Source organism: Gopherus flavomarginatus, chromosome 2 (genome assembly GCF_025201925.1).
Source record: "Gopherus flavomarginatus isolate rGopFla2 chromosome 2, rGopFla2.mat.asm, whole genome shotgun sequence".
NCBI classification, from domain to species: Eukaryota; Metazoa; Chordata; order Testudines; family Testudinidae; genus Gopherus; species Gopherus flavomarginatus.
In genome coordinates this window covers 285,523,111-285,550,647 of record NC_066618.1, presented here as the reverse complement: position 1 = coordinate 285,550,647, position 27,537 = coordinate 285,523,111, and the positions used below count along the sequence as shown (strand labels likewise).

Here is a 27,537-nt window from a genome sequence, read left to right as displayed (position 1 = left end):
GATTGATGCAATCACTGTGAGTAGTTAGAAACATACCTACCTCAGTACTTCCCCAAAATGCTACAAATACATGCAGGACGGGGTCTGAAATGACTGTGTGACATCAGTGAGTGCTTTGGCTCTGCAAATACTATAGGATTGAGCATCTATTTAAAGTTCTTCCCTTCATGGTTACAATCACATATCCTCTTTGGATCACATCAAGATTAAAAGGGACACAATTAAGACAGAAGTGCTTAAAACCCCTCTTTATTCACAATGAAAAACTCAGTGTTGAGTTCTATGGGACTATAAGAGGAGACAAGCGCATAAACTGAAATATGTGTTTGTGGTTTCAGGACCTTGGACAGTTAAACTAAAGCTGTAAAACCTATTTTATATGATTACATCCTTCATTTCTCATAGCTTGGACAATAAGTAGTGCTTCATTTTTGTTTATAAATTTCCACTTTATTAATCCAAAAATGCCACATATTATCAGTACATTTAAACCCATACCCAAAAATAATTTTCTTTAGTTTTTAAATAAAATCTATTGCAATGCTTTTATTGTAAAACAAAACAATGCAAACGTCAAACTACTTTAAATTTTATGCCTAAACTAGCTGGCATTTTCCTTTTAATATCGCATTTACTTTATCTTATTTCACTGATGACCAAAGCTCAGAAATGAGATTTTTTAATATTTTCTAGAAGAACTGAGGTACTGTAAGCATATAAATGTAAACCCAAACCAACAGTACTGTGAAGGGTTCTACAGTATTGAGGCAAGGATGTTCATCTTACTACTATAAATGAAAGTTACATTACTATTGAGTGGAGGAGGTACCCCAAGTTTTTAATTTCACAGAAATAAAAGATGGTAAATGCTCACTAGATCAAACCCATTCCTCCCCTCATAGACTAGCAATGCTTCCTATAGTATGTTTAACGTAGTGAATAAAACCGTATCTGCAAACATTTTGATTTTAAACAGGAGTATAGCAGTGTTCCTGATAAACAAATAAAAGTACTTACAGATGCACTGTATTTATATACATACCCTCCTTGTTAATTGCTTCAATCTTAGCAGGATAATATCGACAGTCTGTCCAACGAGCTAGCACCTCTTCTCCAGCTTTAAAATCCTAATTTAAACATTTTTAATTGTTAATATCTTGCCCTGCAAACCTTTCCTAAACAAGCTTAAGCTTTATAACTTAGCAATATTTACCTTGGGGGAAAAAAAATTAATACCATTAGGTTTGGCAGAATTCAGTTTTTACTTTTTATAACTTTGGCAAATAATATTGATCATTATTTTTAAGCATTTTAAAAAAGTGTATTGATCAAAATTTTGACAATTTTTGAAGGGGGGGGTCAGACAATTATTTAATGGCAGTAGCTGCTGATATTTATAAAGCTTTTAACTTTAGCACTGTTAAAAACACAAATTACCTATATCACATATCAAAATATACAAATTAAAATTTACAAAGTAAATATCCTTAAGTTCTCAAGCAGCACTTTTTTTTTTTTTTTTAAACTTTGCCTATGTGTAAATTTTGATCTTAGGGCTGTCAAACCATTAATCACTGTTAAACAATAATAGAATACCATTTATTTAAATATTTTTGGATGTTTTCTAAATTTTCAAATATATTTATTTCAATTACAACACAGAATACAAATATGAATCTTCAGCACATTTGGCACATAAATACTTTGCAATGCCGGCTACAAAAGTGCCATGCAAATGCCTGTTCTCACTTTCCAGCAACACTGTAAATAAGAGGGCAGCATTATTTCCCGTAAATGTAAACAAACTTGTTTGTCTTAGTGATTGGGACTGAATGAACCTGTAGGCGCTGAAGTTTTACACTGTTTTGTTTTGAGTGAATAATCTATATTTGTAAAATGCACTTTCACAACAAAGAGATTGCACTACAGTACTTGTTTGAGGTGAACTGAAAAATACTATTTCTTTTATCATTTTTACAGTGTAAATATTTGTAATAAAAAATATACACTTTGATTTCAGTTACAAAACAGAACACAATATGTATGAACATGTAGAAAAACATTCAAAATATTTAATAAATTTCAATTGGTATTCTACTGTTTAACAGTGCGATTAAAACTGTGATTAAGCACGATAAATTTGAGTTAATCATGTGAGTTAACTGCGATTGACACCCCTAATTATCACTGAAGGAAATATTTTTTCGTCCATTTGTGGTTTTATGGTGAAATTGATGTTTACAGGCATTAACTGATAAAAATCTAATCCTTCCAAGCCTAAATAAAATAACTTAGGCAAGGAGTCAGAAAAAAATTAACTTGCTACTTACAACAAATTCATCATCATCTTTTAGCCCTTCTTTCCTTAGTGCCGGTCTTTCCAGGGGTCGTAATCTATTGCTGTCCCAATAAATCCACTCATCATAGCGATGACTCCAACGTTCAAAATGGACCAACATCTTTCCCTCTTCATAGTCTATTTTCTCAATGCGAGATGGATACCTTGAACAACAACAAAAGGAAAGGTGTCAATTGTGCAACTTTTTCCAGCAACGTTCTGCATAAAGATGTACTCATGAAACAGTTTAAACTACTTTGGTGGTGTCAACTGAACCAACATTTGGTACTAAGAATCAGTTTGGATTTGAAAGAAGTTTTAAACATGTTAAATTGTTGATATGACAATAACTAGCTGCAAAATCCTCTACATATATTAAAGGTGGGTCACTGTCCTGTCTTACAGCCATACAATTGTGAAAATTCAGATTTAAGGCTGAAACTGCTAGGTAATGTTCAAATGGATGCCTTATTTGGGTTAAATATTGGAAGTTTCATGCTTAGCTTTGTATTCATAATTTTGTTGATTAAAGCAAAAACAGAAGGGTTTGTTTCTTTTCCTGGAGGGATAGCAGAGTGGTGAATTGGCTTAAAAAAAATGAATTCATTACTTTTAATCTGCATAATAATGTTCCACATACTTGCTTCAGGGAGGGATAGCTCAGGGGTTTGAGCATTGGCCTACTAAACCCAGGGTTGTGAGTTCAATCCCTGAGGGGGCCATTAAGGGAACGGGGGTAAAAATCTGGGGATTGGTCCTGCTTGGAGCAGGGGGTTGGACTAGATGACCTCCTGAGGTCCCTTCCAACCCTAATAGTCTATGATTCTATGATTTCAGGCAAATCCAAGCTGCTAACTAATCAAAAACAACTGGAGTTCACAGAACATTCCTTTTGAATTTAAGCTGTTGACTATTTTGCAGATCAGCTCCACAGACTTTGTCACTACCGAATCCAATTCACAGTCATTTTTCAATACTAATATTTTTTAAATTGCACATTAAAACAAAGACACCAGTATTAATTAAAGACTGTGGGTTCTAATTGCCCCTCAAACTTTACATATAATCAGTAGAACCAACTACACGTGGCCCTCAATCAGAACAACTCTTCATCACCTAAAGTTAGAATTTAACATGGATTTTTTAACTACCCCCTACTTTGGGATCTGTATAACCTGTATTAAGTTTGGCAAAGAGACTTCCCATTTTTCAGATCTTTAGCATTTGTGGGGCTACATAATGATCATGGTGGTGCATTTAGATTCCACAGGAATCAAGCCACATTATTTAGTTTTGTTTTTCTAAGGGCTATTTTGGCTTTAGGGAGCAACTAGTTGGGCAGAAATAAGGCAATATCTAGTCTTCTGACAGAATGTTCACCATCAATATAACCAGATTATATTATTTCAGTTTCATAAAGTGCTTACAAGACTGGTGTGCTGAAAAGAGAGCAAATATATAAATGGATCGGAAAACACAAAAGCACCTTCTAAAACTATCTGGTGGATTTTTTAAGTTTAAGTAATTTCCTCTCAAGTTAATATTTTGGGAATTCAGGTTAACCTAGAAACAATTTCTTGGGAAGTTCTACACTTCCAAAAAATAGGAGTGACAATGGACAGAAAATGACAGAGATCCTGGAGCTACTGAAACATTTATTTACCGTGAAAGGAGGGCTGCCTATTTCCAAAGCAGGAGACTCAATCTACACAATGACAATGTTCCCTCAACAGTAAAGAGTGGCAGCTGCTGCAGTCATCTTCTATTCCTACTGCATATTCCCTTACCCTGAAGCACTGTGCCACCTGATATTGAAAGAGATATCAACTTTTTTCTTTTCAAATTTCTGACACAGCAACCTTTAAACACTAAATCCTGATTTAAAAAAAAACAAACAAATACTTTCTATGAAGTTTAGGGATTTTCTTCTTCTCTGCTGTTTATCAAGTTATTTTTCAGCAATTGAGCGCAAACAGACAGCGCAATACGTGCCTAAGCCCATCTCAATTCCCTCCTCTCTCAGTGCTCATTCCGGCCTGCCTTTTCTTCATCAGCAGCAACTAAGGTCTGCTAATATCTAAACTGCAGACTTGCAGAAGAATCCCAGGGTGTGAAGAACTCCCATCTCACTTGCAATTATCCTATTTTATTTTTCCAGATTCCTGTTGTTCCCAAGTCCCAGGAAGGTATCCCGGAAAGGAAGAAAGTCTTCCCGGATCTCAAATTTATATCACTTCCTCATCCCTTGTAGAGCTGTCCATCCCCAAAGCAGAAAGAGTGTGTCCTCATCTAGACATTGTTCCTATACAGTGTCCTTTCCCTATTTTGTATTGTTCTGTGGCTGGTAGATTTATTTCTCTGGCTATAAGCTGTTTGGTAAAATTTCCAAGCCCTATAGGGGGTGCACGTATTGGACTGAGCAGAACAGAGGGAGGGATAAACTGTTGAAATAGAGAAGCGACTATGCTTTTGGGAGAAATGGAAAACAATATGAAAGGCAGAAAATGTAAATGAGGCAGTAGAGAACACAGTATATGGAAAAAGGAGAAAGAGGAAGACAACACTAAAGACAACTTAGTAAAAGGTGCACCACAATCTAATACAGAACAAAAAAAAATGAAAGACTGAAGCTAGGGATATAACAAAACATAAGATGCTGTAAGTAAGATTGGTTGAGTATTATTCAGAAAATCTATTACTTGAACAAAATCAGCGACGTTTGTTGAACATGATATTCAACAAATATCTGTCCGCTGGCTGATCTGCAAGATACATTTTAACAAGTTATTAGCTAGAAAAGTGACTGACTGTATTCTGTTAATATTTAATAATTGGAGATATACCTATCTCCTAGAGCTGGAATGGACCTTGAAAGGTCATCAAGTCCAGCCCCCTGCCTTTACTAGCAGGACCAAGTACTGATTTTTGCCACAGATCCCTAAGTGGCCCCCTCAAGGGCTGAACTCACAATCCTGGGTTTAGCAGGCCAAGGCTCAAACCACTGAGCTAATATCTTTTACTGAAATAAATGTTACATTTATACATAATCCTGTGAAGTTATAAGGGATACCATTCCTCTGGGTTCAGAGGAGTGCAGCGGGCTGAGAAGAGAGATGGACCTTAGTTACAGTATAAAAGAGGACAGCAGGAAATGTGGGGGCAGGGGAGCATCCTGGGCTGCCTTGGTCTCTCTTTATAGGTTTATTGAAACAAATTTTGACTGGAGTCATTCCTTAATGGGACACACCTCCAGGAGGTAACTCAACAGCTCCAGGAACTAGCTACCCAATGGCTATCCCTGGAAGCCAAGATGGTGGTGGAGCTCATGGACAATACTGTCTTGGAACAACAGCTGCACATTCTCCCTATGGAGGTTCAAACACATCTGCCGTGGAGGAAGTGGAGACACCTGAAAGGTTCTTACAGGCAGAACTGCCTAGGAGTTAGGACGCAAGGCTCTTCTTGATCCCAATAAAAATAGGGCCAAACATAAGGGAGTGGTATGGACAAACTCTACTTCAATAGGACTTAGTCTGACCCAAAGCCACAGATCGAGAGTGATCAGTCCAGATTTCCTGCATCCATGGAGAAATCCATACATACCCAATGGCATCTGTAATTTTGCAGGCAGCAGACCAGACAGGGCACCTCCAGATAGATCACCTACCCCGACCAGTGATCCTGAGACGCAACTGCACACATCTTGGGACTCTCCTCAGAAGAGAATCTGTTCCCTCCACCTCATACACCCTTCAGATGCAAGAAAAGCCCCCCACACCCATATGCCTGGGATCTATTCCCCTTTGCTCACTCTGATTTTTTTGAAGTCTCATGAAGGTCCCAAGTTTCACAGAAACAGCCGAAGTCATCTCAGAAGGGAGGACAAGCCTAGGTCTGCGCCAGAGGTGACACCGTGGAGCCTGGAGAAGAACCTTCCTAAAGGACAGGCCCCAAAGAAGGAACATCCCAACAGGCTGTACGTTATCCCCTTCCCACATACACTGCAGAGCTCCTTCCCCATCCTAGACAACAGCATCTTGAGTTACACGTTTGACAATGTGGCAGCTCAATGTGATGATCAGAAACTCTGAGAATGTTTTAACCAATACAGCACAATCAACAAGATGGTCACCTCTGAACACGTATCGCACCAGCTGCCCACTTTGAATTCCATGAGACATCTCCAAATTAAAGAACCCAAATATCAACTCCTAGTCCCCAAGCCCGATCAGTGTGAGCTCCTATGGCTAGCCGATACTCTTCCCATAGCCGGACACCTAGATAAGGTGAAAACCCAAAAAAGACTGTAGGCATGATTCTTTTGGCCAAGGCTATATAAAGAGGTAGCCGATTTCTGCTTACTGTGCCCCAACTGTCAAAAAGTAACTCCAAAGAGATTGAGCTGGGCCCCATTCATGCCCCTTTTAATGGGTAAGGATTGATATAATAGGCCCAGTCACTTTTGGTACTTGCGGACAATGCCACTTGATATCCAGAAGCAATCCCCCCATGAAACACCTCTGCCTCCACCATAGCACAATAACTACTCCAAGTGTTTTCCCAGGTTGCCCTTCCATTGGAAGTCATCACAGATCAAGGGACAAATTTCACACCCCAGGTGCTGCAGCAAGTTTGGGCACCGTTGAAAAGAATGACCTCTCCGGACCACAATCTACCATCCCCAGGTGGATGGGCTGGTGGAGCAGTTTGGTAAGACCCTCAAGAATATGTTAAAGGCTTATGGGAGAGGCCAAAGACTGGCACCAGCTGCTCCCCTATCTTTTGTTTGCAATGTGAGAAGTACCACAAGCCTGAACAGGCTTCCACCCTTTCAAGCTTCTTGATGGGAAACAGCCTTGAGGAGTGTCAGACTTGGTTAGAGAGCCTTGGTAAGCTAAACCCACCCACTCTATCACTGTCCTTCAATGTCTCATTCAAATGAGAGAAAGGTTATAATGTCTGAGGGCCACTTTTCCCAAACTAATCTCTCTCAGGCCTTACAGACCCCAATGTGACAATATAGTAAAGGGTCCAGAACTAGAAGACCGAGTTCCCAGCAAGCTCCTGGCTGAATGGCAGGGCCCACATGAAGTGCTCCACTGGGAAGAACCAGTAGATTACAAAATTCATTGTCCAGACCAGAGAAAACAAAGGCAGATTTATCATGTAAATCTGTTAAAACCCTGGAAGGTACAGGAAAGCCTCTTCATCCATCTAGAGGAGGGAGAAGAGATTCTGGGGCCTCTGCTCCCTAAACTGGCCAAAACTAGGATTGAGGAGGTGCCACCTGGGGAAGAGCTGCCTAATAAGCAGAAAAAGCAAACAAAACACCCTTACAAGGTAGTAGTCTTCCCCACTAACAGAACAAACCTCCCTGATGACACTCCACATCTGCATAGGCCAGGAGCCAAGCCCATTAGAAAGTCATATCAAATCCCAGAAAGCAGGAAACCTCTTAGTTCAGGAAGTACAGGAATTGTTAAGATTGGGAGTATCTGAGGAATCTCATGGCCTCTGGCATAGTCCAGGGATTTTGGTACCAAAGCCGGATGGTACCATTCAATTTTGTGTAGATTTCCAACACATAAATGTAATTTCTGATTATGATGCATATTCGATGCCCTGAGCTGATGAACTGCTGAATTGTCTTGGTCAAGCCCACTTTATCACAACATTAGATCTAACTAAGGGCTACTGGCAAATTCCCCTTACTACCAACTCCCAGGAAAAAACACCTTTTCTACCTCAGTGGACCTATTCCATTTTGCCATGCCCTTTGGTTTGCATGAGGGTCAAGCCACCTTTCAAAGGCTGATGGATCAAGTGTTATGGCCCCACCTTCATTATGCTACAGCCTATCTAGATTATGTGGCCGTCTACAGCCACCCACTTTCAGAATCTAGCAGCCATCCTTCAAGGCCTAGGAGATGCCCATTTAACAGTAAACTTAAAGAAGTCCAGGGTGGGAAAACAGGATATGAAATATTTGGGGAAATCTAGTGGGGAACAGTAAGGTATAACCCCTAATGGACAAACCTGAGGTGCTAGCAAACACCTCCATACCAAGAACTAAAAAGTGGGTCTGGGCCTTCCAAGGTCTATAAAGGTACTATGGAAGATCTATGCCTGACTTTGCCTTATTAGCAACACCTCTTACTGACCTTGTCAAAAAAAATCAGCCCCTTGACAAGTCACGTGGTCCCCCCAGTGTGATTAAGCATTTCAAAAAATTAATCTGATTGTATGCAACAAACCAGTATTGCATAGACCTGATTTCTCTTGAGAATGCCTTCTCAAGACATCTAGTACCATGGGTACAGCGCTATTCTAAACTTTCCATGAACAAGAGCACCCTAATCCTTTACATAAGTAGGGGAAATCCAGTACTATGTCATCAAGAAAGAATGATTGACCATATAATGGGCTGTAAAGCCACTCAAACACCACTAGTGTTTGGAACACCCTTTGTCTGGGTCACTGACCACCTGGCACTGAAGTGACGGCAAACCATGAAACACCTGTGTGACATGTTGGTACTTAGCCCTACAGCCCTTTCAATTTCAAATAAGAGTATCAGCCTGGGTAGGACCATAGGAATGCTTCTTTTCAAAAACTGAAAAAAAAAAGACTGTGTGCTTGGTAGTGAGAGCCTCAAAACACCCACTCAAGAGGGGAGGGGGAAAGTGTGGGAAGGTATAAGGGATACCATTCCTCTTGGGTCAGAGGAGTGCAGCTGGATGATTAGCCCCTCCTACCATACCTGAGAAGAGAGCTGGAACTAAATTAGCTGATCCTTACAAAAGATAGCAGCAGAAAATGGAAGGAGAGACTGCAACACATGGGCCGTGTTCCCAATGGACTGTTATTGGAGCGACAGGAGAGAGACATCGCTCCAGAAACCAAATGGACAGAAGGGAGACTGGGTGAAGTGCTTTGTTACTGAGGCCCTGAGGTAAGAGCCTGGATGTTTGGGGTGGCTGAGGTTACTGGTGTGAGGGAGAGATTTGGAGGATGGGACTACTTGGTCTGTACAGACTTTGAGGGAAGAGTCTGAGGTTTTGATTTGTCTTGTTGAGAAGTCTTAAAATAAAACAACGAACCCTGCTGAAAATTGCTTCCCTGGATTCTGTGGGAGAGCTCGGATAGAACTAACTCAGAGAGTGAGTTGGCTCAGCAAGAATAAAACCTGGTCCAGTAGGAGAAGGGAGCTAAAAGATATGCTCCAATCTTTTACAACTACACAGTGGTATTTTCCATTAAACAGTATTTCTCAAGCATATATTTGTAGGCAGAATGAGCCGCAATACAAAAAAAAAATCAAGTTATTATTAGCTAGAGACATAAAGGGTAACAAGAAAAGATTTTAAAAATACATTAGAAGCAAGAGGAAGACCAAGGACAGGGTAGGCCCATTACTCAATGATGGGGGGAGAACAATAACAGAAAATGTTGAAATGGCAGAGGTGCTTAATGACTTCTTTGTTTCAGTTTTCACCAAGAAGGTTGGTGGTGATTGGACGTCTAACATAGTGAACGCCAGTGGAAATGAGGTAGGATCAGAAGAGGCTAAAATAGGGAAAGAAAAATTTAAAAATTACTTAGACAGATTAGATGTCTTCAGGTCACCACGACCTGATGAAATGCATCCTAGAATACTCAAGGAGCTGACTAAGGAGATATCTGAGCCATTAGCAATTATCTTTGAAAAGTCATGGAAGACAGGTGAGATTCCAGAAGACTGGTAAAGGCAAATACAGTGCCAATCTATAAAAAGGGAAATAAGGATAACCCAGGGAATTACAGGCCAGTCAGCTAAACTTCTGTACCCAGAAATATAAAGGAGCATATAATTAAGCAATCCATTTGCAAACCTCTAGAAGATAATAAGGTGATAAGTAACAGTCAGCATGGATATGTCAAAAACAAATATTGTCAAACTAACCTGATTGTTTTCTCTGGCAAGGTAACAAGCCTTGTGCATTGGGGGGGGGGGGGGAGAGAGAGAAAGCGGTAGACATGGTGTATCTTGACTTTAGTAAAGCTTTTGATACTGTCTCGCATGACCGTCTAGAACAAACTAGGGAAATCCAACCTAAATGGAGCTAGTATCAGGTGGGTGCAAAACTGGTTAGAAAACTGTTCCCAGAGAGTAGTTATCAGTGATTAAAAGTCATGCTGGGAGGGCATAACAAGATGGATCAATTCTGGGTCCAGTTCTGTTAAATATCTTCAATGATTTAGATAATGGCATAGAGAGTACACTTTATACAGTTTGCAGACGGTACCAAGTTGAGAGAGGTTGCAAGTACTTTGGAGGATAGGATTATAATTCAAAATTTTCTGGACAAATTGGAGAAATGGTCTGAAGTAAAATTGGATGAAATTCAATAAGGACAATTAAAGTACTTCACTTAGGAAGGAACAATCAGCTGCGCACATACAAAATAGGAAATGACTGCCTAAGTAGTAGTATTGTGGAAAGGGATCTGGGAATCAAAGTGGACCACAAGCTAAATATGAGTCAACAGTATGATGCTGTTGCAAAAAAAGCTAACATCATTCTGGAATGTATTAGCCGAAGTGTTGTAAACAAAACACAAGAAGTAATTCTTCTCGATTAGGCCTCAACTGGAGCACTGTGTCCAGTTCTGACCGCCACATTTCAGGAAGGATGTGGACAAATTTGAGAGAGTCCAGAGAAGAGCGACAAAAATGATTAAAGGTCTAGAAAACATGACCTATGAGGGAAGATTGAAAAAAAATGGGTTTGTTTAGTCTGGAAAAAAGAAGATAGTGGGGACATAATAGCTTTCAAGTATGTAAAAGATTGTTACAAGGAGGGAGACTTTTTTTTCTCGTTAACCTCTGAGAATAGGACCAAGAAGCAATGGGCTTAAATTGCAGCAAGGGAGGTTTAGGTTGGACATTAGGAAAAACTTCCTATCAGGGTGGTTAAGCACTGGAATAAATTGCCTAGGGAAGCTGTGGAATCTCCATCAGAGATTTTTAAGAGCAGGTTAGACAAACACTGTCAAGAATGGTCTAGGTAATACTTAGTCCTGCCGTGAGTGCAGGGGACGGAACTAGCTGACCTCTTGAGGTCTTTTCCAGTCTTATGATTCTATGATTAAGTCCAAATCCCAGTCTTTAGAGATGAGACTCTATTAATACACTGAACCACAGTGTCTATAAAATGACTGCCTGCCAAATTCAACTAATAACAACTTTGCAAGGATCCAGCAAAAAGAACAAAAACATTAATGTGATAAAATAGATTCAAAGACTACATGCCCTGAATTCTACACATTGTAACATTTTAGATCCTACATCTTCAAGCTAGGGACTCTTGAACAGTGGTTGTCAGTACGTAAAATCTTCAAGCTAGGGACTCTTGAACAGTGGTTGTCAGTACGTAAATAGGTATGCCAAAATTTACTACTAGAAAGAAGGAAAAAAGTGTTGCTTTTGAAATATGTGTAAAAAAAATCATAATTGAGTATACAAAAGCGTGACTATTCTAACTTTTTTTTCCCCTTGATTGGCTAGCTCACTTCAATATCTCACTAAAGTTCCCAGGTCCAAAATTTGCTACCGTACGATTGCTATAGTGTAATCGGAAACCTTACAGTAGTTCCTTCTGCTGGGTTTCAAGCAACAATTAACGAACATTCTACCCAGAGCTATGCTGACAAATTTTGATGATTCACATAACATAAGCAACAGCTTTGTTGTCAATAGGAGCCATGTTAACTTCCATTTAATTTAGAAGAATTAATAGAAAAATATGATATCTGCTATATAGAATACTAACACATGAAGAAGTTCTCTCAAACCTAACAGTGCAAGCAAGCACTCTAGAGTATTGTAAATGAAAATAATAAAATTATATTTGTCATTACCTTGACCATATCTTGATACTCAATGGTAGAAGTGGTTTTGAGTATATACTTTGCCCTACAGTCACAATTTCCATTTGACTAAATGATCATTTTTAAATTAATCAGATTGAGTTTTAAATTGATTTACCAAGAGTTCTCCCTACTACAGCACAAATGGAAAAGATATTATACAAATAAAAGTTAGGAAATAATGAATAAACATGTTTTCTTTAAGTTATTTGCATGAAAACAGTCTACTTCTGCTTGATAACACACACACTTGCTGTTCAAAAACAAAACATCATCATTTGGTAGCTTTCAATATTTAACTCAACAGGTTGCAAACGTATTTGAAACAGTATTCATTAATCCCAAATGGACTCACATGACATTTCGATTAAAAAACTAGAGTGATATAAAATTAACATAGCACACATTAAATGGATTAAAAACTGGCTACTTGATTGGTCTAAAAATATAACTGTAAAAAAGGAGTCATCGACTGGTTGTGTTTCTAACGGGGTCCCACAGGGATCGGTTCTTAGCCCTACATTTTTTATCACTTATCTATGACCTGGAGGAAAAAGTCATTATTGATAAAGTTTGCAGATGATGGAAATTGGGGGGAGTGGTAAATAATAAAGAGGACAGGCCACAGATCGCTTGAGAAACTGGGCTGAGGCAAACAAATACGTGTTTTAATATGGCTAAATGTATACATCTAGGAACAAAGAATCTAGACCACATTAGCAGGATGGGGAAGGGCTTTGGAGCTGTGCTCCAGCTGCAGGCAAAAACCTGCAGCTCCACTGCTCCGGAGCTGCTCCAGCTCCAAGCTCTACTCCAAAGCCCTGGGATGGGGGACTCCATTCTCAGAAGCAGTGACTGAAAAATATTTGGGGGAGGATGGCTCATAATCAGCTGAACATGAATTCCAGTGTGCCACTGTGGCCAAAAAAGCTAATGCAATCCCTGAATGCATAAATAGGGGAATCTCAAGTAGGACTAGGGACATTATTTTACTTCTGTATTTGGCACTGGTGCGACGACTGCCAGAATACTGTGTCCAGCTCTGGTGCCTACAATTAAAGAAAGATGTTGATAAATTGAAGAGAGTTCAGAGAAGAGCCACAAGAATGATTAAAGGATTAGAAAATATGCCTTATAATGATAGGTTCAAAGAGCTCAATTTAATTTAACAAAGAGAAGGTTAAGTCTACAAGTATCTACTGGGGAACAAGTATTTAATGATGGGCTCTTGAACCTAGCAGAGAAAGGTAAAACGTGACCCAATGACTGGATATTAAAGCTAGATAAATGCAGGCTGGAAATAGGTCATACATTTTAAACAGCGAGAGTAATTAACCATTGGAACAATTTTCTAAAGTGGATTCTCCATCACTAACAATTTTTAAATCAGGATGGATCTTTTTAAATAAAAGCTATTCTAATAATTATTTGGGGAAGTTCTATGGCCTGTGTTTTAGAGGAAGTCAGACTACATAACAACTATGGTTCCTTCTAGCATTGGAATCTGTACATTTATGAGTATATTATCCAAACTTCACACTGTTTTACAGAACTGGACTACTACTGCTGGATAATGACATCTGCCAGTTTTACATAACTTTTCTCTCTCACGTTCTAACACTTACATTCCATGTGAATTGCAGAAATTGTAAGGTAAAATTGGAAAGGACAAGTTTAAGTTACATGATTTAAATCAAACAAAAGGCTCAATATTTTTTTTTCCTCCAACCTTAATAAATATTCACTTTAAAAAGTTTCCGTATTAACACACTTAATTTTCACAGTGTAATAATTCATACAGGACCTTTTTTTTCCAATATAGCCATTTGTCCAGTATGAATGGTATTCTTTACGTAAGAATAAAACTTTCAGGCTCAAATATAAGGCACTGTAGAAATACAAAGTGTCTTATAAACAGTTTTTTGTCCCTAGTAAGGTGGAAAAGGGCTCCATTTTACAGATGGGAAAACTGATGTACAGAGAGGTTGAGCGACTTCCTTAAAGTCACATATGAAGTCTAAGAATGATACAGAAATAGACCCAGACTTCCTGACTCCCAGTCCTGTGCACTGAACATAAGCCTGTTCTTCCTTCCTTACCCCATAGGGCATATAACCCAATATCTGTTCCATGGAGAGACTGCCTTCATGCACAGACTTCTCATATTTGCAAGCTTCTCCAACCACCTTTATTGCCACCCCCGTCCTTTGAATTAATTAACCAATACTAGACAGATTTTTTCCCCCTACACCCTTTCTTCCGTTCTAGACTTTCCACCAAACAGCAGAGGCAATCAGGTCTCTCAGTCAGCTAAAACCCAAAACAAAGACTACAGAATTGCTTCCTGTTTGTCGTGGTCACTCCAAATCTTACAGAAAAAAATCCTTCGGACCTCTATCTACTCTGTGAGGAAATAAAAAGCAACCCAGACAGTCTAGTCCCTTCAGTCAGTTCTGTTCACAAACAATAACATTCTTCTATAACAGGCACACACTGGCAAGCTTTTTCCACCTTGCATCTAATACACAGACCAACTGTCCCTTTTCTGTGCCTCCTTCACTACACACTTTTCCTGGATTTGCATCTTATTATTATTATTATTATTATTTGTACTACCACAGCAAATAGAAGCCCTAGTCATGGACCTGGATCCCCCGTGATAGGCTGTGTACAAAAACATAGCCCCTGCTCAAAGAGCATACAATCTTAGTATGAGACGAGAGATGATATGGACAGACAGGAGAGACATCAGGCATTAGCAAGTTTTTCATAGGAGAAATAATGGGTCCACAGGATCACAAAACAAGAACAGAATGGAAGGGGAGGTCACATTAATTTTACAGCACTAATGTGTAAGCCACGTCTCTGATGCCAGAAAGCTTACACTCTAAGGCCTGATCCTGTAAACATTTAAGTGCTTGAGGAATCTGGTCCTGAATCGACACTGTAACAGACAAAAGCAGAACCAAAAAGGGACTTTTTAAAAACCTCAAGACCAATGTGTACTTACTTTAAGAATTCCAATCTAAGCAATTTATACACCCATTCCTTTATTTAAATACCTTTACCTATTTGTTTTGTTCTTAATACTCCTAATACACCTTCCCAGATGGCTTTTATCATCTATTACCAAATGCTCAAGTGGACTTTAGGCCTTGGCTACACTGGCGCTTCACAGCGCTGCAACTTTCTCGCTCAGGGGTGTGAAAAAAACACCCCCCTGAGCGCTGCAAGATACAGCGCTGTAAAGTGCCAGTGTAAACAGTGCCGCAGCGCTGGGAGCGCGGCTCCCAGCGCTGTAAGCTAATCCCCACGAGGAGGTGGAGTACATGAAGCGCTGGGAGGGGTCTCCCCCAGCGCTGGCGATGCGACGACACTCACACTTCAATGCGCTGCCGTGGCAGCGCTCCCGCAGCAGCACTTTGAAGTTTTGAGTGTAGCCAAGCCCTTAGATAGAGTTGAATTTACGACCAATTTAGTTAAGTTTAAAACTAAAGAAATTGTAAGAATGTATCTTGTTCAGAAACTGCCTTGTGTAACTGCATATCACATGTATTTTATAAAAGGTATTCAGTTACAAGAAAACTATCGTGGCTATGTCTACAAAGTGGTGAAACCATGCAAGCAATAACCAAGTTTAAATATGCTCACTGACTTCCTTGTCCAGTGCGGACAAAGCTTCCCCCAGCAGTTCCAAGCTGACTGTGTCAGTCACCTAAGCATATAACAGCTGTAAAACAGTAGAGGGAAATCTAACGTGGCTTCAGCCATTGAGTAGATAAAGCCTACAATACTTTATGAATATGAATGGCCTCACCTAACAAAACAAATAACATTTCATGAGATGAGATGTAAAAAACCAATTATACTGATAAAACCTTAAGATCTGATGTAGTAAATTTCAAAACGCTGGTGGACACTTTCCTAGAAACTCCTAATTCTTTAGTAAAATTTACACCTGCTATTATTATTAGGCTCTGAAGAATTAGGCTATATTGGTAAATGTTGGAAAAAGTCGATTTCACTGCACACACAAAACCCAATGAAAAAATATTTCATTCAATAATGAAAATTTACAAATAAGCGAAGAAAGAAAAATATTGCTTGAAAACAGAGTTTAAGAATAGATACTTTGTGTATTTTGACATGTGATGTTGACATTTTGTGTTAACAGTTACAAAGCTTTAAACTTTTTAAATATCAATGTCTGTTATTAAATAATTTTCTGACACTACCTATTGCCTGAAATACACCCCATAATTCCCTGCAAATAGGAATTTTTATCAATACAACTTTTTAAAATGTTTAAAACTAAACATTGATATTAAATTAAAAAAATTAATCCTGTAAAGCCTAATTGCAGTTAAAGTTGGATCGATTTAAAAAAAACAGGCGTAAGGCTTAAACATGTCATAAAACATACGTACACATTCAAAGGATGCTAAATCTATTTTTGAGCAACTGAGTGTTGACAAAATAGAAAGATTTAAATTGAACTCTAATCTGACATGTTTTTTGGAGCCCTTCAAGAAACAATTTTTGTTAGACAGAAATGAAGTAGACAAATTAGTCATGCAAGTTATGTAATTTTTTTTAAAGTATGCTCAGTACAATTTTTTCTGTATATAGCTGAGATGGATGCATTTTAGTTGGAAAAAAGATAGGCAAATTTTAAAGTCAACAAGGCCCCTTAAGTGACAGCTGAACAAATTAAGTGTAAAACACGTGGAGTACTAACATAAACCATATCGTGGAGTAGGACTATCTTCATAGAAGGACAAATTTTCTCTAACAAGCTCCTTGTTATTGAGATAAATGATTTTTCTTCAAATGAAAGAATGTACGTCTTCTAGTTTCCAGTATTGTTTTAGCCACACAATTTTAATATTAATTCCTGTTCAGGTGTGTAAAGTTGTTGCAAAATTTTACTTAATTTATGTACTAAAGATATGGTGAACCCTGTTTAGATATTAAATTGAAACAATTCTGTTTTTAGCTCCTGTACATACTGTAGTTTTAGCTATCATCTTTGGTGTCAAATTTTCTTACATGACTATTTGTTGGTTTTACAGCACTATGTTAGCAGCCTCAACCTTTTTTACATTCTTTGAACATAACGTGCTAATTTTTTGGAGAACGATTTATTTAACTCACCATATCTCTGTAGCACAAACTAAGAAGAGTAATGTACCACAAAATGTGGTTCAAAAATCAGTTCTATTTTCTTTTCAGCATACACTGATTATGTCTAAGAAAATAATTTGTTTGAACAAAGTACTACTGGTAAAAATGTGCCAGTTTGAGAGCCCTGGAAATTTAAACCCTCTTTGTCTACACAGTAAATACTGCATGAGTAAATATATAATTTAACCTGTGGAACTCACTGACATACAGTATTATTGAGGGCAACAGGATTAGACATTTATGTGAACAAGAACATCCACGGTTATATCAGAAAGAATAAAAATGTGCAAGGGATATTGACCCTCATGACCGATGGCAACAATCACTAACTGATAGGAGGTAAGAATAAACTTCTTCTGAAGCATATAGGACTAACCACTGTTAGAAACAGAAGATAGGATCAGACAGACTATTGGTTGTATCCACTATAGCAATGGTTCCTTCAAACTGACTGCTGAGACAGTACTTCTAAACAAACAAGCCAGGCTGAGTTACTAAATGTTGATTAAGTCTGATTTTTCTGAGTAAACACATAGTGCAAGACTGAGCCCTGGTCTACACTACATAATTACTTTGGTAGAATGGCTTTGCTCAGTGGCTGTGAATAATCCACACCCGAGTGACGTAGTTATATCGACCTGAGCACCAATGTGACGGAGAGACTGCCAAGACTCATCAAGCCCTCGGATCGCTACCCCTTCCTGCTTCTCCACATGGGCACCAATGATACTGCCAAGAATGACCTTGAGGGGATCACTGCAGACTACGTGGCTCTGGGAAGAAGGATAAAGGAGTTTTAGGCGCAAGTCATGTACTCGTCCATCCTCCCTGTGCAGGGAAAAGGCCTGGGTAGAGACTGTTAAATTGTGGAAGTCAACGAACGGCTACGCAGATGGTGTCAGAGAGAAGACTTTGGATTCATCGACCATGGGATGGTGCTCCAAGAAGGACGAGTGCTAAGCAGAGACGGGCTCCGCCTAACAAAGAGAGGGAAGAGCATCTTTGCAAGCAGGCTGGCTAACCTAGTGAGGAGGACTTTAAACTAGGTTCACCGAGGAAGGAGACCAAAGCCCTGAGGTAAGGGAAATGGGATACCGGGAGGAAACACAAGCAGGAGAGGACTCCTGTCTCAGACTGAGAAAGTGGGACAATCAGCAAGTTATCTTAAGTGCCTATACACAAATGCAAGTGGCCTGGGAAACAAGCAGGGAGAACTGGAAGTCCTGGCACGTCAAGGAACTATGATGTGATTGGAATAACAGAGACTTGGTGGGATAACTCACATGACTGGAGTACTGTCATGGATGGATATAAACTGTTCAGGAAGGACAGGCAGGGCAGAAAAGGTGGGGGAGTTGCATTCTATGTAAAAGTGGAGTACGACTGCTCAGAGCTCCGGTATGAAACTGCAGAAGAACCTGAGAGTCTCTAGGTTAAGTTTAGAAGTGTGAGCAACAAGGGTGATGTCATGGTAGGAGTCTGCTATAGACCACCAGACCAGGAGGATGAGGTGGACGAGGCTTTCTTCTGGCAACTAGCAGAAGTTACTAGATCGCAGGCCCTGGTTCTCATGGGAAACTTTAATCACCCTGATATCTGCTGGGAGAGCAATACGGCGGTGCACAGACAATCCAGGATGTTTTTGGAAAGTGTAGGGAACAATTTCCTGGTGCAAGCGCTGGAGGAACCAACTGGGGCAGAGCTCTTCTAGACCTGCTGCTCACAAACCGTGAAGAATTAGTAGGGGAAGCAAAAGTGGATTGGAACCTGGGAGGCAGTGACCATGAGATGGTCGAGTTCAGGATCCTGACACAAGGAAGAAAGGAGAGCAGCAGAATACAGACCCTGGACTTCAGAAAAGCAGACTTTGACTCCCTCAGGGAACTGATGGGCAGGATCCCCTGGGAGAACAACATGAGGGGGAAAGGAGTCCAGGACAGCGGGCTGTATTTTAAAGAATCCTTATTGAAGTTGCAGGAAAAAAACATCCCAATGTGTAGAAAGAATAGCAAACATGGCAGGTGAGCAGCTTAGCTTAACAGTGAAATCTTTGCTGATCTTAAATGCAAAAAAGAAGCATACAAGTGGAAGATTGGACAAATTACCAAGGAGGAGTATAAAAATATTGCTCAGGCATGCAGGAGTGAAATCAGGAAGGCCAAATTACACTTGGAGTTGCAGCTAGCAAAAGATGTCAAGAGTACTTATTGAGTTTCCTCAGGTATGTCAGCAACAAGAAGAAAGTCAAGGAAAGTGTGGGAGGCAACCTAGTGACAGAGGATGTGGAAAAAGCAAATGTAATCAATGCTTTTTTTTGCCTCTGTCTTCACAAACAAGGTCAGCTCCCAGACTGCTGCACTGGGCAGCACAATATGGGGAGGAGGTGACCAGCCCTGTGTGGAGAAAGAAGTGGTTCGGGACTATTTAGAAAAACTGGACAAGCACAAATCCATGGGGCCGGATGCATGGCATCTGAGGGTGCTAAAGGAGCTCACGGATGTGACTGCAGAGCCATTGGCCATTATCTTTGAAAAATCATGGTGATCGGGAGAGGTCCCAGATGACTGGAAAAAGGCTAATGTAGTGCCCATCTTTAAAAGAGGGAAGGAGGAGGATCTGGGGAACTACAGGGCACTCAGCCTCACCTCAGTCCCTGTAAAAATCATGGACCAGGTCCTCAAGGAATCAATTCTAAAGCACTGAGAGGAGAGGAAAGTGATCAGCAACAGTTAGCATGGATTCACCAAGGGCAAATCATACCTGACCAACCTAATTGCCTTCTATGAGGAGATAACTGGGTCTGTGGATGAGGGGAGAGCAGTGGACATGTTATTCCTTGACTTTAGCAAAGCTTTTGATACCGTCTCCCACAGTATTACCAGCAAGTTAAAGAAGTATGCGCTGGATGAATGGACTATAAGGTAGACAGAAAGCTGGCTAGATCTTCGGGCACAACAGTTAGTGATCAATGGCTCCATGTCTAGTTGGCAGCCAGTATCAAGCGGAGTGCCCCAAGGGTCGATCCTGAGGCCGGTTTTGTTCAATATCTTCATAAATGATCTGGAGGATGGCGTGGACTGCACTCTCAGCAAGTGTGCAGATAATACTAAACTGGGAGGAGTGGTAGATACGCTGGAGGGTAAGGATAGGATAGAGAGGGACCTAGACAAATCAGAGGATTCGGCCAAAAGAAATCTGATGAGGTTCAACAAGGACAAGTGCAGAGTCCTGCACTTAGGACAGAAGAATCCCATGCATTGCTACAGACTACAGACCCAATGGCTAGAAAGCAGTTCTGCAGAAAAGGACCCAGTGGTTACAGTGGACAAGAAGCTGGATATGAGTCAACAGCGTGCCCTGGTTGCCATGAAGGCAAACGGCATTTTGGGCTGTATAAGTTAGGGTATTGCCAGCAGATTGAGGGACATGATCATTCCCCTCTATTAGACATTGGTGAGGCCTCATCTGGAGTACTGTGTCCAGTTCTGGACCCCACACTACAAGAAGGATGTGGAAAAATTGGAAAGAGTCCAGCGGAGGACAACAAAAATGATTAGGGGGCTGGAGCACATGACTTATGAGTAGAGGCTGAGGGAACTGGGATTGTTTAGTCTGCAGAAGAGAAGAATGAGGGGGGATTTGATAGCTGTTTTCATCTACCTGAAAGGGGGTTCCAAAGAAGATGGATCTAGACTGTTCTCAGTGGTACCAGATGACAGAACAAGGAGTAATGGTCTCAAGTTGCAGTGGGGGAGGTTTAGGCTGGATATTAGGAAAAACTTTTTTCACTAGGAGAGTGGTGAAGCACTGGAATGGGTTACCTAGGGAGGTGGTGGTTTTTAAGGTCAGGCTTGACAAAGCCCTGGCTGGGATGATTTAGTTGGAGACTGGTCCTGCTTTGAGCAGAGGGTTGGACTAGATGACCTCCTGAGGTCCCTTCCAACCCTGATATTCTATGATTCTAAGTCAGCAGGAGAGCTTCTCCAGCCAGCATACGTACTGCCTCTCGCACAGGTGAATTAACTAAGCCGATAGGAGAAACTCTAAGCCTATGGGAGAGAGTATCTCTGTTAAAGCACTAAAAAGGCTGATGCAACATTTTAAGCAAGTGTTGACCTGTTCTTCCAATCCTATTTTACTTCCGATCCTAGCTCTTACAGAGTTGGTGTGTGACCCTGGCCAAGTCATAACTTTGGTGCTTCCGTTTCTCCACTGTTAAATGGACTTAACTACCTCACAGTCTACACTAAGAATTAATTTTAATGTGCATGAAGTTTTATTACTGAATACTACATCAAGTTTTTAGTTTTCAAATTTGTGAGATCTGCTTACACCTTAAAATTAAAACAAAACTGGATCCTTGAATTATTACTGGAATTACACACAAGTGCACTTGACCATCTTGCACGTGACACTGCATGGCAGAGTACTCTGAATACGTTTTTCATTTAATATCATGGTTCATGAATATTTTAGCAGATACAGACTGCCATGATAGACATATGCCAGTACCAAAGAAAACAAACTAATGTCTAGAAAAATGATCATGACTAGAAATACAAGATAGCCATGCAAGAAAAAATAACTAATATTTTCTTTCAATTTGATTTTTAGAGGGATGTTTTCCTAAAATTCTATAACTGCTTTAGTTGAATATTCTTATTTTTTAAAAAAAATCAGGATATTCATCAAATTAGTATATAGACTGATTGATACATTAATTTTTAATATAAATCAAACAACTGAAGCTAAAGACAGCTCACAGTACAAGTGAAATAAATTTTTGACCTAATTAAGCATTGCATTATGACTTCCTTACCATTTTTGTAAGTAGTCCAGTGCTTCCAAACGAGCACCAATCTCGAACGTGATCCCTGGACGACTTGGAGGCTTTTTACTCATCTTGATAACTTCTATTTTCTTTTTTTCCCCTACTTTTAGAGAAAAATATTTTTTTATATTGCAAAGCAGAAAGTACTATTGATTAAAAATACAAATAGCGTTCCAAATGAATATATTTTAATCATGTGAAGAGATACAAATCTATTATAAATGATAGCACTTATCACTATAGGATCTAGAGGTGCACTAAAACTGGAAATGTTTAGACTGTTATGCATAATAATATAAAACGTATATACAAATAGTATTCCTTAAACCCCACCCCCCAAATAGCTACACCATCAACCTGCAATCTATTTACTTTGAAAAACGAGATACAAATGTGTTCGAATAATACACTTGGCCCTAATTCCCCATCAGCTTTAGTGATTTTATAATCACATTTTCCTAGTTTTACGTTTCCCCCTGCCCCATTGCTGTACGAAAGGCCACACAAGCAAAAAGGGAAAGTGACTGACTATAGAGAGGAAAGAATAACTATAGAAATGTACTGGCTAATGAACAACATAAACTGACAATGCATAGAAAAATATTTATTTTCCTATAAGATTTCTGTCAATAATTTTGCATCTTATGTGCAACCATAGCAGGTAAGAACATTTCATCCAAAAGGACCAGTTTTAAATTGATGATATCTCTATTTAAAATTATATGGTGCATAAAGGTCCCCCCAAAAGCCTTGGTCTGGTCTGTGTCGGGGATAACACCCAGGCCTTGCTCTGGTCTGTGTCCATCTGGGTTCAGGGGTGCAGGAGGGAGAGCCCCAGGAGTTGGGCCACTCTGTTTAACTGGGTTGGCAAGGACGTAGGGGACCCCCCAAGCCCTGGTCTGTCTAGGTGTAGAAAATCATCCAGCCCCTGGGCCAGTGAGACTGTCTGGGCTGGGGGGGGGGGGGGGTGTGGACCCATCTGTTTCTGTCAGGGGGAGTGGAGGATCCCCATGGCAGCTCTGACTCTGGAGGGAAGAGGGGGAACCCCAGGCAGCTCTGGGTCTCTGTCGGAGGCGGCGGAGATGGAGCCCCCAGGCATCAGCCACGTCTGGGGCAAAGGAAGGTTTAAAACCCCAGGCCCCGGTTCCGCGGGGAAAGCTCCCCAGGAACCGGCCCAGAAACCTCAGACCTCCGTTCTGCCTGCGCAGGTGCAGGGGAGGCGGGAGACAGCCGGGCCCATGTTCGGATGGGGGGAGAGAGGGGGAGCCCGGCCCGTACCCCTCTGCCCTGGACTCCTTACCGCCTTCTCCGCCTCTCGGGACAGCAGCTGGGCCTGTCGCGGCCGCAAGCCCAGCCGGCTCCGCACGCCGCGGCGCCTCCCGCTCCGACCGGGGACGGTGGGTGAGCAGCTCGGTGCGGCGGGGTGCACCTCCCTCAGAGCCCCATAGTCCCCCTCCGCCTGCGCCCCGCCCCTCGCGCTCCAGCGCCCAGCCGCTCCGTCACCTCCCTGCGACAAGCCGAGGCGGGGCAGGGCGCCGCCATCGCCCCCTCACGTGACCAGGGAGCAGGGGCGCGACACCCGCTTTACGGCGGGGCGGGGCGAAGGGACTGGGACAGCGATAGCCGGGGTGGGGGAGTGGGGCTGAAGGGGGGCGCAGGATTGTGTTGGGGGGGGTAAGAGTTTAGAGGGGGAGGTTTGAGGCATAAACTTTTGGGGGGGATGACGTCAGTGTTGTGGTGGAGGTGGTTTCGAGTATAAGAGCAGTGAGGGGCTGAGGGTCAGTGTTATGGGGTGAGAGGGTGGTTTGGGGTATAAGTTGGGGATGAGATCAGTGTTATGGGGTGAGGGGGTGGTTTGGGGTATAAGTTAGTAGTAGGGGGATGAGAGTCAGTATTGTGGAAGTGGGAGGAGGTTTGGGGTATAAGTCAGCAGTAGGGGGATGAGGTCAATGTTATAGGGGTGAGAGAGGTGGTTTGGGATGTAAGTGGAGGATGAGATCAGTGTTATGGGGTGAGGGGGTGGTTTGGGGTATAAGTTAGTAGTAGGGGGATGAGGGTCAGTATTGTGGAGGTGGAAGGAGGTTTGAGGTATAAGTAGGGGGATGAGGGTCAGTATTGTGGAGGTGGGAGGAGGTTTGAGGTATAAGTTGGCAGTAAGGGGATGAGGTCGCTTATGGTGGAGTGGAAGAAGGGGATATTTGGGAGTACAAGTTAACTCTGGGAGGATGAGCATCATTGTTATGGGGGCGGGGTAGGAAATAGCTGGGATGAGTAAGAAGAGAAATAATTATTAGTGGGGTGAGAGTCAGTGTTGTGAGCAGGCAGGGAAAGGTAAGGGCTGAAATGACGGGGATGGGATTAGCCCTGGCTTTTTTGGGTAAATTCAGGTGAAGAGTTGCCATTGGTTGGAGAGGTTCGGGGTTGAGCTTGTTGAAATCTTGCTGGAGAGATAGTGAGGGTGGGTGCATGCAGTAGCGGTGCTAAGCATGCACAGACTAAGCAATTGCTTAAGGCCCCTAGCAGGTCATGGGGGTCCTGATGTAGCATAACCCCCCCCCCCAAAATACCACTAATCTTATTTAACTTGGGAGTTTTGAACAAGCATATTAATGTGTTGGTATATTATTTGGTTTGTGGAAATAAAAAATACTTATTGTATTTGGGGGTGAGGGGTAAGGAGAGGGCCTCCAATGGGCCAGCACTGCCTCTGGATGCATGGCCTATCCTTGGGGCTGGTATTTTTTTCTGTGAAACATCATGTTTTATTGGCATCTGTTTCAAAGAACCCCACCCCCATGAAGTACTTTGGGGTAGTGGGTATTTGCTTTCTCTCCCGCTTCCCTGCCCCCCCTTCCTTGAGGAAAGGAGGAGAAAAATGGAGGAGGGAGAAGCGCAAAAAAAAAAAACAACCTTAAAAGTTAATTTTTTAAAATAAAAATACTTGTGAAAAATGTGGACTGAACAGAAAATTGCACTTTTTAGAAACCTGCAGAATGAAAGATATTTAATTTTTTTCCATAAAATGACTTACCTGTTTTTCACCAGTCCTAGCTAAGAGCGAGCTGGGTGTGGTGTCAGGATTGTTGAATAGCAATATTAGATTGGCATGTATGTGAGAAGGTAGCTTCAATGTTTAGTGTTGTTTGGTGGCAGGGATGCTTGTAGTATGAGTGGAGGTGAGGCAGGTGCTGGGGGAGGAGAAACAAGCCAGGCCCCTGTTAAACCTGTTCCAAAGGAAGAAGGGTATTAGTTGAACTGGCTGAGGGCCAGGCCCTAAGTACCAGAGTGGATCCACCTGCAGGCCTGGGTAGCCAGCCTGCCCTATAAAGCTGTATGAGAAAGGAAGCAGGGAGCCAGGAGAGGCCAGGGCTTTCCAAGGCCCCGCTCCTGGCCAAGCCAGATCAGGCAGGGAGCTGTGTACCCTCCACCTCCTTGGGGTGGGGGAGCCAAGAGCAGTCCCCAGCCTGTGTCCTCATGCCACTGGCCCCTCTGTCCAGGGCAGGCGGAGGGTTTGTGGCTCCCCACAGCTGCGTGTGTGGCTCGCTTTGCCTGGGGAACGGGGCATTGGAGTCACAACATGGCAGGTGGAGGGTCCACAGCATGGTGCCCTATGCTACCTGGACTCCGTAGTCAGGCTTTAGCTGCCAGCCTGGCTTGGGCGGGGGGAGGCTCATGGCAAAAAGTGGACAGTTGGGAGGGCCATGGCCCCCTGACCCACTCCATCACCCCCCAGTTCTGATGTTCTTGGTGCGGCCACCAACTCTTGCTGGTGGCCTCTGACCATTTTTCTTAATCCTTAATTAACGTTAGGAAAAACAAATACATATGCACATACACATGTCCAAATCATTGTAATTTATTTATGTAAGGATGTTGAGTACTTTTTTGCAGATTCGAAAATAATATACAGTTGTCAATTCTTTACTGGACCCAAACAGAATAGAAACAAATAAGATGCTTTGAATGTCTGTGTCTTTTTGTTGTTGTTTGGTTTTTTGTTTTTAAGGTCATCTGGCCTGACATTCTGCATCACAAATTCCTGTTTGAACTACATCCAATTATCTTCATTTAAAAATATCTAGGCATAGAGAATCCACCACAGCCTTTTGTAAGTTGTTTCAGTAGTTGCCATCCATTGTTAAAATCTGCTCTTTATTTCTAATCTCCGTTTGTCTGGTTCCACTTCCAGCCCTTGCATCTTGTTATGCTTATATCTGCTAGACTAAAGAGCCCTCTGTGACACCCCAATATTCACCACTGTCATGTAGTTAGAGTATGTTTTGTACACAGTGTGCCTTGTGAATTATCATTCTAAAAGTCTTGATCTGCTAGACCGTAATATCTCGTTGGATTGTTTGTGCTATTGTCATATATGAAGTTATAAAATTTGGCTATGTATTTGTTACTGAGACGTGTTGTGAGGTTGAAAACACCCATAAGCAGCCTTTCAGGTACAACAGTAAAAAGGCCAAACAATGACTTATTGAGGAAATGCATACAAACACAAGGATTAGCCCAAGAATTGTGTACAATAGAAATCTCTCAGAGATAGCACTACGTAATGGAAACGGTTTGACCCACATCACAGCAAAAGAGCTTTCCAGCAAGTGGAAAGAAGCTATAAAAGGGGGGAAATGACATCATCGTGGGACCTCACTCTCCCGACACCAACACACCTGATGGGCGAGGACTGAACTGTGGGAAATGATGATCCCAGGCTAGAGGGCTTTTTAGCCTGTGTATGAAAACCTGAGAAAGCCAAGGCAACTTGTTTATCCTTAAGAATCTGCCAGCTTGTTTATCACTCAGGGTTAGAATTTGCTAATTCATATCCTGCCTATCTAGTGTATTAAGCTCAGTTTGCAGTTTTATTTCTTTACTAAGGTAATCTGTTTTGATCTGTTTGCTATCACTTATAATCACTTAAAAATCTATCTTCTGTAGTTAATAAATTTGTTTTTGTTTTGTGTGGAAATTATAACTTGGGGCAGAAAGCTGTTGCATCTCTCTCTCCACCTTGAGGGAGTGGGTAAATTTTATGAGCTTACAGTGTACAGTTCCCTGTGCACTGCAAGATGGTATAATTTTGGGTTCACCCTTCAAAGGGGTGTGCGTGCCTTAGCAACTGTGAGTTGCCTTAGCTGAGCCTTCCCGTGCAGAACTGATCTCGGTGTCTGTGTGTGAAGCCGCAGCTACTTGTGATAAGAGCTTGGCAACTTATCACAGTACCACAGTGTGAAAGGGAGCTCAGGCTGATGGGTTAGGCAGGCTCACTG

General features: G+C 41.4%; 1 protein-coding gene and 1 long non-coding RNA gene across 12 annotated transcripts in view; one reads left to right on the top strand and one right to left on the bottom strand.

Annotated features, from left to right (window-relative positions):
* PHF20L1 (PHD finger protein 20 like 1) overlaps positions 1 to 23,781 on the bottom strand; it is an 82,275-nt gene extending 58,494 nt beyond the window's left edge. For 5 of the 11 annotated variants that reach the window (XM_050940688.1, XM_050940689.1, XM_050940690.1 and 2 more), the window contains exons 1-4: positions 23,562 to 23,780; positions 22,250 to 22,364; positions 2,331 to 2,502; positions 1,043 to 1,127 (exon numbers count right to left, since the gene is read on the bottom strand). In XM_050940688.1, the coding sequence (XP_050796645.1) occupies positions 1,043 to 1,127; positions 2,331 to 2,502; positions 22,250 to 22,332 (340 nt within the window). In that variant the 5' untranslated portion in view covers positions 22,333 to 22,364; positions 23,562 to 23,780. Of the gene's footprint in view, positions 1 to 1,042; positions 1,128 to 2,330; positions 2,503 to 22,249; positions 22,368 to 23,561 lie in introns of all 11 variants that reach the window. The other 6 variants (XM_050940685.1, XM_050940695.1, XM_050940696.1 and 3 more) reach the window with 3 other exon arrangements.
* A 450-nt stretch (positions 23,782 to 24,231) lies between these two features.
* Positions 24,232 to 27,242, top strand: LOC127045472 (uncharacterized). Its single transcript, XR_007772746.1, has 2 exons — positions 24,232 to 24,332; positions 24,385 to 27,242. It is a non-coding gene; the product is annotated as an uncharacterized LOC127045472 (long non-coding RNA).
* The last annotated feature ends 295 nt before the right edge of the window (positions 27,243 to 27,537 follow it).